The following is a 14587-nucleotide window of genomic DNA, read 5'->3' as shown; positions in this document are numbered from 1 at the left end:
GTTATCTGCGGCTGCAACATTATTCTAAAAGCAAAAGAGCTTATTCAGGCCAGCCAGGCCTGAGTTCCATTAAGGAGGGTTTGAAAAGAAGTGTGTGTTTGTTATCTGGGGATATGAGAGTGTGTGTTTGTTGAGAGGATCGGAGTGTTTGTAGTGAGGGCAGCTTGAAAGTTTGAGCGAGTGCTTGATTGGTTGGCTGAAAAGGGCGGGAGTTGGGAGTGTTTTGTTTCAGGTGAGCCTGGCTGTTTAAAAAAAAGCCGGTGCTCCGCGAACCAGCTGAGCGGTGGGGAACCAGCAGAGCAGCGGGGAACAGCAGAGCAGCAAACAGCAGGAGTTTGCCTGGGAGTTCGCCTGCGGGGAGCCCATTGAGGCTTACACCCTGACGGCTTCTCTGAGTAATTACTGCATCTCCTGAGGAAGCTCATAGTAGGAAGGTAATATAGAAGGGGGGTGTTCAGCTGTTGTGACCTGCACTGGATGTGCCATGTTTGTCTTTCTTCCACAGGACAGAAGCAACTTTGTGTGTACAAAATGCAAACTGATTTCCATATTGGAAGAGAAGGTTGAAGGTCTGGAGCAACAGGTATCGACCCTGCATTGCATAAAAGAATGTGAAGATTTCCTGGGCAGACGTCAGGATATGTTTCTACGGGCACAAGGTTCTGAAGATTCAGAGCAGGCTGCACAGTGGGGACAGGAGGCCAGTGAAGAAATTTGGCAACATGTGACCTCCAGAAGAAGAAGGGGGAACGTCCATGTGCCAGCAACGCAGATACAGCTAAGTAACCGTTTTCATGTTCTCTCCACAGGTACCATTACGGGGAATGGCCCAGGTGATATGTCTGGGGGAAGGGAGCAGAAGGAGACTCCGCCAGTTGAAAGGCATGAGATGCACTGTCCTAAGGTTGGGGGTTCCACGACCACCACTCCCAAGAGAAGGAGGCGGGTGGTGGTGGTCGGGATTCTCTCCTCAGGGGGACCGAGTCATCTATCTGCCGCCCTGACTGGGAAAGCAGAGAAGTCTGCTGCTTGCCAGGGGCTAAGATTCTCAATGTGACGGAGAGTCTGCCGAGACTCATCAAGCCCTCGGACCGCTACCCCTTCCTGCTTTTCCACGTGGGCACCAACGATACTGCCAAGAATGACCTTGAGCGGATCACTGCAGACTACGTGGCTCTGGCAAGGAGGATAAAGGAGTATGAGGCGCAAGTGGTGTTCTCGTCCATCTTCCCTGTGGAAGGAAAAGGCCGGGGTAGGAATCGTTGAATTGTGGAAGTCAATGAATGGCTACGCAGGTGGTGTCGGAGAGAAGGCGTTGGATTCTTTGACCATGGGATGGTGTTCCAAGAAGGAGGAGTGCTAGGCAGAGACGGGCTCCACCTAACAAAGAGAGGGAAGAGCATCTTCGCAAGCAGGCTGGCTAACCTAGTGAGGAGGGCTTTAAACTAGGTTCACCGGGGGAAAGAGACCAAAGCCCTGAGGTAAGTGGGGAAGTGGGATACCGGGAGGAAGCACGAGCAGGAGCGTGTGAGAGGGGAGGGCTCCTGCCTCACACTGAGAATGAGGGACGATCAGTGGCTTATCTCAAGTGCCTATATACAAATGCACAAAGCCTGGGAAACAAGCAGGGAGAACTGGAGGTCCTGGCACAGTCAAGGAATTATGATGTGATTGGAATAACAGAGACTTGGTGGGATAACTCGCATGACTGGAGTACTGTCATGGATGCGTATGAACTGTTCAGGAAGGACAGGGAGGCCAGAAAAGGTGGGGGAGTTGCACTGTATGTAAATGAGCAGTATGACTGCTCAGAGCTCAAGTATGAAACTGCAGAAAAACCTGAGAGTCTCTGGATTAAGTTTAGAAGTGTGAGCAACAAGGGTGATGTTGTGGTGGGAGTCTACTATAGACCACCGGACCAGGGGGATGAGGTGGATGAGGCTTTCTTCTGGCAACTCGCAGAAGCTACTAGATCGCATGCCCTGGTTCTAATGCGCAACTTCAATCATCCTGATATCTGCTGGGAGAGCAATATAGCGGTGCAGAGACAATCCAGGAAGTTTTTGGAAAATGTAGGGGACAATTTCCTGGTGCAAGTGCTGGAGGAACCAACTGGGGGTGGAGCTCTTCTTGACCTGCTGCTCACAAACCGGGAAGAATTAGTAGGGGAAGCAAAAGTGGATGGGAACCTGGGAGGCAGTGACCATGAGATGGTCGAGTTCAGGATCCTGACACAAGGAAGAAAGGAAAGCAGCAGAATACAAACCCTGGACTTCAGAAAAGCAGACTTTGACTCTCTCAGGGAACAGATGGGCAGAATCCCCTGGGAGAATAACATGAGGGGGAAAGGAGTCCAGGAGAGCTGGCTGTATTTTAAAGAATCCTTATTGAGGTTACAGGGACAAACCATCCCGATGTGTAGAAAGAATAGTAAATTGGCAGGCGACCAGCTTGGCTTAACAGTGAAATCCTTGCTGCTCTTAAATACAAAAAAGAGGCTTACAAGAAGTGGAAGATTGGACAAATGACCAGGGATGAGTATAAAAATATTGCTCGGGCATGTAGGAGCGAAATCAGGAAGGCTAAATCACACCTGGAGTTGCAGCTAGCGAGAGATATTAAGAGTAACAAGAAGGGTTTCTTCAGGTATGTTGGCAACAAGAAGAAAGCCAAGGAAAGTGTGGGCCCCTTACTGAATGAGGGAGGCAACCTAGTGACAGAGGATGTGGAAAAAGCTAATGTACTCAATGCTTTTTTTGCTTCTGTCTTCACGAACAAGGTCAGCTCCCAGACTACTGCACTGGGCAGCACAGCATGGGGAGGAGGTGACCAGCCCTCTGTGAAGAAAGAAGTGGTTCGGGACTATTTAGAAAAGCTGGACGTGCACAAGTCCATGGGGCTGGATGTGTTGCATCCGAGAGTGCTAAAGGAATTAGCAGATGTGATTGCAGAGCCATTGGCCATTATCTTTGAAAACTCATGGCGATCAGGGGAAGTCCCGGAAGACTGGAAAAAGGCTAATGTAGTGCCTATCTTTAAAAAAGGGAAGAAGGAGGATCCTGGGAACTACAGGCCAGTCAGCCTCACCTCAGTCCCTGGAAAAATCATGGAGCAGGTCCTCAAGGAATCAATTCTGAAGCACTTACACGAGAGGAAAGTGATCAGGAACAGTCAGCATGGATTCACCAAGGGCAAGTCATGCCTGACTAATCTAATTGCCTTCTATGATGAGATAACTGGTTCTGTGGATGAAGGGAAAGCAGTGGACGTGTTATGCCTTGACTTTAGCAAAGCTTTTGACACGGTCTCCCACAGTATTCTTGTCAGCAAGATAGGGAAGTATGGGGTGGATGGATGCATTACAAGGTGGTTAGAAAGTTGGCTAGATTGTCGGGCTCAACGGGTAGTGATCAATGACTCCATGTCTAGTTTGCAGCCGGTATCTAGCGGAATGCCCCAAGGGTCGGTCCTGGGGCCGGTTTTGTTCAATATCTTCATAAATGATCTGGAGGATGGTGTGGATTGCACCCTCAGCAAGTTTGCGGATGACACTAAACTGGGAGGAGAGGTAGATACGCTGGAGGGTAGGGATAGGATACAGAGGGACCTAGACAAATTGGAGGATTGGGCCAAAAGAAATCTGATGAGGTTCAACAAAGACAAGTGCAGAGTCCTGCACTTAGGATGGAAGAATCCAATGCACCGCTGCAGACTAGGGACCGAATGGCTCGGCAGCAGTTCTGCAGAGAAGGACCTAGGGGTGACAGTGGACGAGAAGCTGGATATGAGTCAACAGTGTACCCTTGTTGCCAAGAAGGCCAATGGCATTTTGGGATGTATAAGTAGGAGTATTGCCAGCAGATTGAGGGACGTGATCGTTCCCCTCTATTCGACACTGTTGAGGCCTCATCTGGAGTACTGTGTCCAGTTTTGGGCCCCACACTACAAAAAGGATGTGGAAAAATTGGAGAGAGTACAGCAGAGGGCAACCAAAATGATTAGGGGACTGGAACACATGACTTAAGAGGAGAGGCTGAGGGATCTGGGATTGTTTAGTCTACAGAAGAGAAGAATGAGGGGGGATTTGATAGCTGCTTTCAACTACCTGAAAGGTGGATCCAAGGAGGATGGATCTAGACTATTCTCAGTGATAGCAGATGACAGGACAAGGAGTAATGGTCTCAAGTTGCAGTGGGGAAGATTTAGGTTGGATATTAGGAAAAACTTTTTCACGACGAGGGTGGTGAAACACTGGAATGCGTTACCTAGGGAGGTGGTGAAATCTCCATCCTTGGAAGTTTTTAAGGTCAGGCTTGACAAAGCCCTGGCTGGGATGATTTAGTTGGGGATTGGTCCTGCTCTGGGCAGGGGGTTGGACTTGATGACCTCCAGAGGTCCCTTCCAACTCTGATATTCTATGAGTCTAAGCCCCTGGGCCTAGAGCAGGGAGACTTCCTCGACCCTCATGGTCTTCCATCCCCTTGACTTAACTAGTGGCCATGGCCTGGGGCCTCAACAGTTCCCTCCTTTGAGAATACTCATTTCTATTGCCTGAGTTTTCTCATCTTTATTTGCTCACTAGCGGGCTACGCACAAAATTAAAATTTTCAAAGCTGCGCAAAACAAGCATCTTTACACAGGACCACATACAGCACAGCAAACATAACATGATTAATACAGGAAAGAAAAGCTTAAATAATAGGCTAAACAGCCCACTTAGCCACGGGGAAAGACCCCAACCAGAAAATAGAGAGCCTAGCCAATGCTCCCCAATTTGCTGATGAATGCCCTTTGCCAGCTGCTGTAGGTGTTGTAAATCAGCTTCTACGGATGGCCCTGCATCTGTTATATTAAAGCAACACATGCCTGCAAACTCCTGGCATAGGTGACCATGGCGTAGAAGCAAATAATCCACAGCCAGCCTGTTCTGTAGCATACCCTGACGTACTTCCCCTAACTCATGGGAGAGTTGGGCCAGGACGGTTGAGGTGAAATTAATGGCCTTTGCCACCGTGCAGGCAAGGTGCTCTACTGCGTGATAATTATGCACCACAAGCCCAGGGATACCAACTAAGGAAAAGGCCAGAGCTGCTGCCTCAGTCTCTGAGAATAAGGTCACCTCTGACTTACAGGTGGAATCAAGGGGAATGGCATCCCTTTTATGACGGGCAGGTGACAGCGGAGGGTATGGAAAAATCAATGGGGCCACGCAACCAAGAGAGCAGGGACCCCCCAGAACTATTGGCCAGGACATAGGAATACGCACGTCTGCCACATGTAAGGAACCACCCTGCTGGCAATTTCATGTGCCCGTAGGCAAAGGAGATTTCCACACTATTATTCCATTTAAGTTCTCCATTGGTGAGGTTTTCCCCAATGTGAGTAGCATTTACAAACCTCATACAAGAGGGGACAAGGGTTGTATTGGCTAGGCAGAAAGAAAACATGGAGGCATCTAACTTATACTGGGCAGGTCCAAGGGTATATAAATCAGTATAAGTAAATGTTTTATCTATGGTTTTTAACAGGGAATAATGTTGGACCAGGGTTGGGGCCGCACATATGCAAATAAAACAAGTCTCCATGACTGCACCCACTGAAAATGTATGTGGCAAACAGAACGACGTTGCGTTCACTGCACTCTGGGCCAGTGCCAGCCAGGCATTTACGGGTACGGTGTCAGAGACAGCAGTGCTGGCTAGGCAAACGGCCAAGAGGGGGAACAGAAGATGCCCCCCCATCTATTTTCCCACTGCCCGGCGGGCTGTTTAAATAACAGTTTTCGTCCAAGATCCTCAGTGGAGGGGGCTGAATGCATGGTCCACCTTTCAGCTGGGGGGGTTGACACCGTCTTCAGCCGGGTATGATGAATCCAATTCTTGAGTCCCTCGACCTTTGCTGCCATGTGGGAGACCAGCAGGACGGTATAAGGTCCCTTCCACTTTTCCTGGAAGGGCTCGTCTTTCCAGGTACGTACGAGCACTGAGTCGCCAGGCTGCAGGGAGTGGATGGCCGAGTCCAAGGGTAGAGGTTGGGAATCCTTAGTATATCTGTGAAGAGACAAAAGAACAGCAGACAGGGAACACATATACTGAGACAGAAACCCATTCCCCAATTCCCACTCTCCCCCTGACACAACCAGTGTACCATTCATAGGCCATGCCCTTGCAAACATAATTTCAAAGGGACTGAGCCCTAATCTACCCTTTGGGAGAGCATGGATGCAGAGCAGAACTAGGGGCAGGGCATCAGGCCATCGTAGGGAGGCCTCCTGGCATACTTTCGAGAGATGTCGCTTAAGGGTCTGATTGGTCCGCTCCACTACCCCACTGGCTTGCGGTCTCCAGGGTGTATGGAGTTTCCAGGGAATCTGTAAGGCGTTTGAGATGCTTTGGACGATTTTTGACATGAAGTGTGTTCCATTGTCTGGGGAAGTCCAAAGTGAGGAACGATCTCCTTAACAAACTTGAGAGCCACTGTCCTGGCAGTGCAATTGCGACATGGAAAGGCTTCCGGCCATCCGCTGAATCTATCCACCATGACAAGGAGATACTTGAACCCTTGGGTCCGGGGAAACTCAGTAAAGTCTATTTGCCACACCCGTCCGGGGCCTGGAGTGGGTTCCAGGGCCGCTGGTGGCACTGGGTGTCCTGGTCGGGGGTTATTCTTTTGACAGACTAGGCATTCCGCCTTTACCTGGGCAGCCAGGGGTCTGAGTCCGGAGGTTATAAAGTACTTTCCCATTAGTTGGATAAGTGCCTCCCTGCCAGCGTGAGTGGTTTGATGTAGTTTCTGTAATACTGGCAGGATTAGGCCCTTTGGTAAGAGGACTTCCCCTTCCGGGGAATGAAGCCATCCCTCCTTTTAGTCAACTAAAAAGTCTATTTCTTCACTTCTCACCCGCATTTTTACTCGGGGTTCCAGGGGTAGGATGATCCGTCTCCCCTGACACCTCTATTCCTGTTCTTCTATCGCCATCATAGAGGTACCCCCCCTTTCCTTCTTGTTTGGGCACTCATTCTTCCAGTGTCCCTCTTGCTGACACAGGGCACACTGATTGCGCCCCAGTCATCTCTCCCGCGGGCCCGAACGTCTGCGTCCGCGGCCCCTTCCTTCCCTGTCACTTCCCCTCATACCAGCCTGCACCGCCGCTACCATCAGTCTCACTTGCTTCTTTTCCTTCTCCACTTCTCTTAGACTGTACACTCGATTTGCCATTTCTAGAATCTGTGCCACGGTCATACCCATCAAATCCTCCTTTTTCTGTAGCTTTCTCTTAATGTCGAGGGCTGCCCTGCTTGTAAACACTCCTTTAATAATTGCCTCAGTTTGTGGATCATTAGGATCTGCATTGGTATGCTGTCAGATCGTGTCTCGAATGCACGGCAAAAAAAAAAGCTCCGGGGCTTTCCTTTGGATCCTGCACTACCTCATATGGTTTAGCCCAATTATTCTATCTGACAGCTGCGTGGCGGAGTCCATACAGCAGCAGCTCCTTATAGGAGGTGAGGTGGGTCATAGCCTGGTTGTCATTTGGGTCCCACCTAGGATCCTTTATGGGAACCTGATCATTTGGGGTCGGGACATTGTTACGGTCCTGGTCATATCGCCTTTTTGCTTCCTCCCTTGCTTTAGCTATGACCTGTTCTTGCTCAACCTCAGTCAGTAGTGTTCGCAGAAGGACATTACAATCATCCCAATCTGGCTTATAGCTGCTAAGACATCCCTCAAAAACCGATATAAACTTGCTTGGGCTGGTAGAAAATTCTCCAGCCTGTGCTTTGAAAGCGGCCAGGTCCATAGGATTAAAAGGTGCATGAGTATAGACCTGCATAGTTGTATCAGCTCATCCTTCTGTTGCATTACGGGCGATTTTAGTCTCTGTGAGTAACGGGTATAGTCCAGCAGGTGGAGCCCGAACCTCACTATGAGCTTCACTAGGAATCTTACTCTGAGCCTCACTGTGTGTGGGTGTAGGGGCCGAAGGAGACACCGGATCTACCATTACAGTTGGGGTGGGGGTCCGGGGACTGACATTAATTGCTACTGCTACCAAATCAGCCAGAGTCAAATTACAGTGCTGTAAAATATCTATTCTATTTCTTAAATCCATAAACAAATGCACATACAGATGTTCAGTCCACTTTCCCATTCGCTCACAGAACAGGAGTAACTGGAGGATCGTGTTGTAATTAATTGACCCCCCGGGTGGCCACTGTTCCTGGTCCTCTAATTGATACTGAGGCCAGTCAGCCGTACAGAATCACTTCAATTTACCCTTAGTCACTGGATCTGATCCAAATACCTTCCAATTTACTAAAATATACTCTAGGGGCGTGCACTGTGCCCTACCTCCCGTGCTCTGTCCCTGTCCCATACCTACAGGGTAACTCTGGGCGTCCCCAGGTTCCAACAGAGCATACAATCCAGATTTCAAAAGGTTCCTACCTTATCCAAGGGACTGGTTCCCCACCGTCACCCACAGCTGCTTCTCCATGATGTGAGTGCATTGCACCGTCGTGCCCTCCGGGGTTGATCAAACTGCGTCTCCTCTGAGGCCCCTGATGAACTCACCGGTGCGCACTGGGCGTCGGTTGTCGCTGCAATCCTCGACCGCCGGAAGGGATCCGGGCAAGGCTAAATTGCAGCCTTACGCCCACCCAGGGACACCAAAAGCTGTTGCCGGCACAGAGTGCCTGAGGCAAGCAACAGCAGGGGTTCGTTGCCCGGTATGCATCACTCAATAATCACAACGGGGTAGAGAAGTAGAGAAGTTTATTTGGAATTCCAAAGAAAGGTACAGGGAGAGAAATCTCAAATCCTGCACACCAGAGCAGGTCATTACACACACTTTTATATTCTTTAATTCTACTGCACTACACATCAGCCAATCAAAGCTTTGCACATATACTTTGCCTTCCTTATAGGGGTTACAACAATGTTTATTTCCTGCAACCTCTAACAAGCATTCCTAGCAACTTAAACAACCAGCACATCCCGCCTGGCCTTGAAGCTGTCTCCTCCTGTTATCTTAACTTGGCGTCAGCAAACCCTACACTATGGAACATTATCTGTGGCTGCAACATTATTTTAAAAGCAAAAGAGCTTATTCAGGCCAGCCGGCCTGAGTTCCATTAAGGGGGGTTTGAAAAGAAGCCTCTGGGCCTAGAGTAGGGAAACTTCCTCGACCCTCATGGTCTTCCATCCCCTTGACTTAACTAGTGGCCATGCCCTGGGGCCCCAACATAGTGATGAACATCTGTGATTTGTCATGGTGTGCCATTCTGTTTTTAAATCTGCTCCAATGGATAGTGCTGTGAACATTGTGATAGATCTCTCTAGTACGCAAAGTATAGATCCAAGGCCTCCATTCCTAAAAGAATTGAGAGCCAGCTTTTCAAGCGCTTTTCAAGCAGGGCAATATTTTCAAATGAAACCAGCTTTAATTTAAGCAACAAAATGAGCAACCAGATTTTAAAGGGACTCAGCACCCTACCTGCTGAAGAGAGCTGGTTGGAAATTTTCCATTGAAATGTTTTTTTTTTTCAATAGAAAATGTTTTCTGTGAAATTTAAATTATCTGTAGAAAAATGTCAGTTTTGCCTATTTCTTTTTAATTTTCCATTGAGAAAAACTGAAATGAACCATTTTGTTTTGGGTTGGGTTGACATTAATGGACCCCCTGAGCTGCTGAGATGTACCATGGGAGTCCCAAGACCCTGATGGATCATGGGAGATGTGGTCCATAGAGGAGAATGGGGCATGAAGCATCTGAACTGCAACACTAGACGCTCAAACTGATACAACATGAAACGTTTCAATCTCATCAAATCAAAAATGTTCAGAACTTTTCATTCTTTTGAAAGTTTATATATTTTCACTTTTTGTTCCAATTTAGGGTGAAAAATAAATATCCAAATCTCAGATTTTCCTGTGAGACAAAAAATCAATTTTTTAATTGTCTCTATGTGACGCTCTTTTGAAAATCTGGCCATGCATGTCACAGAGGGAGTTGAGCTGAGCCGAGCCCTTTTGAACATCTGGCCCTTGTCTAGGTGCCTAACTGTGAGCTTAGCACTTTTGGAAACCTAGTCCCAGTTAAATGTGCTGAGCCACTCTGGAAATTCAGCATTAGTGGCATCCTGGTCCTTTTATTTATGGTCTAATGGCCTGATTCTTATTTCATTTACACCAAAGTAAACCATCAGTATCTCCAATGTAATGAAGGGAGTGACAAAGGTATGAGACTTCTATAAGTGGGAAAAGAATCAGACAGTAAGTGTGTTTCTGTGAAAGTCACATGCAAAGTTTGTAACTATAACATGTCTAGGCCCAGATGAAGGGCTCTTTATTCAGACCTTACAGAGACAAAACTCCCATCAGCTTCACTGGGAAGATGAGTCAGGATTTAGCCATTTACAAATAGAATTATTCTTTAATTGACCGAGAGGTAAATGCATGTTATCTTTAAAGGAAATAAAATCATTCTCCCTATTGCTTTCATTAATTCCTAGTTTTTCTTTTTCCAGTGTGCATCAGGAGATTTTATTGTTGTTGTTATTAGTTACCATTTGCATTCAGTTTCACCCAGTGTCTCCATTCAGGATTGGGACCCCCCTGTGCTGGGTGCTGTACAAACATAAAATAAAAAGCAGTCTGAAGCCTTGGTTAATTTGGGTTTCTAAACGCACTTGTTACTAATAACAGGTTCTTTATCCAGGTCTTTACTTAAAATTAATTCAAAAGATGAAATTGGTGGGACACACATAGATACCTTATAAATTTGATTTAATACAGACAAGAATAACTGAAACAATAGAAAAATTAAATCTAGCAAGACAAGTATCAGAAAATAACCCCCAGGGTCGTGCATAGGTATAGCTATGGCTGGTACAGGATAAAACAGTTCCCAATGCTGATACACTTAGAACATCGTAAAGCCTGTTAAACCACAAAGATAGATGAAAAAGGAAGTGGAAATTGCCATTCAGTCATCTCTAGTGTCCCAACAATAGGCTGGATAACCATGTTTTATTCCTCCACACATGTTTGAGCTCATTTCTGATAGGCGTTTGACTCTTGAACATATGTGGCATTCTGACTAACCATTTGTGGTATTCCAGCTAACCACAGTGAAGCTTCCGCCAGTTAATATCTCGCCTTGTCAATTAATGCCCCAATAGTTTTAAAATGTAAATGTGGTTAAATTCATAATTACCTTATTGCAAAAGGACCTAAAAATCTACTATTTTGTACAATCTTGTGGTATACTTGTTCCTTTGCAGTTTATTTAACATGTGCCAAGCACATATTACTAAATTCCATCACCTCTGGTCAAGGACATAGGCTAGCCCTCGCTAACAACGAGGCCTGTTAGGCCTCATGCTAATTCTTAATCTTTAAACCCATAACTTGCCAGCAAGTTAAAGAAGCATGGGCTGGATGAATGGACTATAAGGTGGATAGAAAGCTGGCTAGATTGTCGGGCTCAACGGGTAGTGATCAATGGTTCCATGTCTAGTTGGCAGCTGGTATCAAGCAGAATGCCCCAAGGGTGGGTCCTGAGGCCGGTTTTGTTCAATATCTTCGTTAATGATCTGGAGGATGGTGTGGATTGCACCCTCAGCAAGTTTGCAGATGACACTAAACTGGGAGGAGTGGTAGATATGCTGGAGGGTAGGGATAGGATACAGAGGAACCTAAACAAATCAGAGGATTGGGCCAAAAGAAATTTGATGAGGTTCAACAAGGACAAGTGCAGAGTCCTGCACTTAGGACGGAAGAATCCCATGCACCGCTACAGACTAGGGACCGAATGGCTTGGCAGCAGTTCTGCAGAAAAGGACCTAGGGGTGACAGTGGACGAGAAGCTGGATATGAGTCAACAGTGTGCCGTTGTTGCCAAGAAGGCCAGAATATCAAGGTTGGAAGGGACCTCAGGAGGTCATCTAGTCCAACCCCCTGCTCAAAGCAGGACCAATCCCCAACTAAATCATCCCAGCCAGGGCTTTGTCAAGCCTGACCTTAAAAACTTCTAAGGATGGAGATTTCACCACCTCCCTAGGTAACGCATTCCAGTGTTTCACCACTCTCCTAGTGAAAAAGTTTTTCCTAATATCCAACCTAAACCTCCCCCACTGCAACTTGAGACCATTACTCCTTGTTCTGTCATCAGCTACCACTGAGAACAGTGTAGATCCATCCTCTTTGGAACCCCCTTTCAGGTAGTTGAAAGCAGCTATCAAATCCCCCCTCATTCTTCTCTTCTGCAGACTAAACAATCCCAGTTCCCTCAGCCTCTCCTCATAAGTCATGTGATCCAGTCCCCTAATCATTTTTGTTGCCCTCCGCTGGACTCTTTCCAGTTTTTCCACATTCTTCTTGTAATGTGGGGCCCAAAACTGGACTCAGTACTCCAGATGAGGCCTCACCAATGTCGAATAGAGGGAAACGGTCACGTCCCTCGATCTGCTGGCAATGCCCCTACGTATACATCCCAAAATGCTATTGGCCTTCTTGGCAACAAGGGCACACTGTTGACTCATATCCAGCTTCTCGTCCACTGTAACCCCTAAGTCGTTTTCTGCAGAACTGCTGCCGAGCCATTCGGTCCGTAGTCTGCAGCGGTGCATGGGATTCTTCCGTCCTAAGTGCAGGACTCTGCACTTGTCCTTGTTGAACCTCATCAGATTTCTTTTGGCCCAATCCTCTAATTTGTATAGGGCCCTCTGTATCCTATCTCTACCCTCCAGCGTATCTACCTCTCCTCCCAGTTTAATGTCATTTGCAAACATGCTGAGGGTGCAGTCCACACTATTCTCCAGATCATTTATGTAGATTTTGAACAAAACCAGCCCCAGGACCGACCCTTGGGGCACTCTGCTTGATACCGGCTGCCAAGTAGGCATGGAGTCATTGATCACTACCCGTTGAGCCCGACGATCTAGACAGCTTTCTATCCATCTTATAGTCCATTCATTCAGCCCATACGTCTTTAACTTGCTGGCAAGAATACTGTGGGAGACCATGTCAAAAGCTTTGCTGAAGTCAAGGAACAACACGTCCACTGGTTTCCCCTCCTCCAGAGCCAGTTATCTCGTCATAGAAGGCAATTAGATTAGTCAGGCATGACTTGCCCTTGTGGAATCCATGCTGACTGTTCCTGATCACTTTCCTCTCCTCTAAGTGCTTCAGAATTGATACCGTGAGGACCTGCTCCATGATTTTTCCAGGGACTGAGGTGAGGCTGACTGGCCTGTAGTTCCCAGGATCCTCCTTCTTCCCTTTTTTAAAGATGGGCACTACATTAGCCTTTTTCCAGTCATCTGGGACCTCCCCCAATCGCCATGAGTTTTCAAAGATAACGGCCAATGGCTCTGCAATCACATCCGCCAACTCCTTTAGCACTCTCAGATGCAGCGCATCCGGCCCCATGGACTTGTGCTTGTCCAGCTTTTCTAAATAGTCCCGAACCACTTCTTTCTCCACAGAGGGCTGGTCACCTCCTCCCCATGCTGTGCTGCCCAGTGCAGTAGTCTGGGAGCTGACCTTGTTCATGAAGACAGAGGCAAAAAAAGCATTGAGTACATTAGATTTTTCCACATCCTCTGTCACTAGGTTGCCTCCCTCATTCACTTGGAGATAAATGCCTAAATACAAGCTTCAGGGAGGCACCTATCTCTACTTATCATTCTCAGCTCCAAGCTCTTTCAGGCTGTCATGTGCCTTCGCCATGTTAGCAATAAGCTGTAGGGAGGAGCTCCATTGTAACTTTTAGACCAGTGGCTATGGTACTCATATGGGATATTGGAGAGCCATGATTTAAGTCCCCCTGACACCAGATGGGGAATAAGGGATTTGCCACCTCTCCAGTAAATGCCCTAACTACTGAGCTATAGGATATTGTGATGTGAGCCTTTCTCAGTCTTTCCTGTTGAAGCTCTTACACTGTAGACTAAAAAATGAAAGAATCATTGGGCCAGAGAGATAAAGCAAGCATGAGAATGACTCTGTAGCCTGGTGGTGCGCATACTCACTGGAGCAATGGGAGACCCAAGGATGAGTTCTCCCCACTCCAATGACTTTTTTATTATTTTTTATCCAAAGTGGAACAGGTTCAGCGGGAGAGATTGAGTGTGCCCCATCTTGGGATTTCCCATAGCCCACTGGTTAGGGCATTCACTTGAGAGGTAGCAGAACCCTGTTTAAATCCCATTTCCCCCCCATGTGGAGGCAGGGGGACCGGGCTTGAGTAAGGGGTCTCCCAGATCCCAGGTGAGAGGGCCTGATCCAAGAGGTTAGCTCTGAACATGCTTACCAGATCGGGTCTTGTATGCAAGGTAGGCAGAGGAACATCTATCTTTCCCTGGTGCTGAGGGAAGTTTGACTGCAAAAATTTAAGTGCCGAGTGAGTTTAGGTGCCAACAGGGTTTGGAGGCAGCTGAGCAGGGGTTTAATGAATCCCACTGGAGCCAGATTCTGGGTTTATGGTGCCTAAAGTGGCAGTTAGCGCCAAAGTCCCTTTGTGAATCTAACCCTTCATGTAGTAACAAGTGTAAGAGTTCTGCTATTAGCCTCTCTACCACCA

At 47.5% G+C, this 14587-nt stretch overlaps 1 protein-coding gene across 1 annotated transcript in view; it reads left to right on the top strand.

Moving 5' to 3' along the window:
- Positions 1-5583: 5583 nt before the first annotated feature.
- The window catches only part of LOC141976812 (erythroid membrane-associated protein-like), a 28284-nt gene continuing 19280 nt past the window's right edge, over positions 5584-14587 (top strand). Inside the window, 1 exon segment of the mRNA XM_074937975.1 lies at positions 5584-5671. Within this exon segment, the coding sequence (XP_074794076.1) occupies positions 5584-5671 (88 nt within the window).

Source organism: Natator depressus, chromosome 23 (genome assembly GCF_965152275.1).
Source record: "Natator depressus isolate rNatDep1 chromosome 23, rNatDep2.hap1, whole genome shotgun sequence".
Lineage (NCBI taxonomy): Eukaryota > Metazoa > Chordata > Testudines > Cheloniidae > Natator > Natator depressus.
This window is presented reverse-complemented; position numbering and strand designations above follow the sequence as displayed.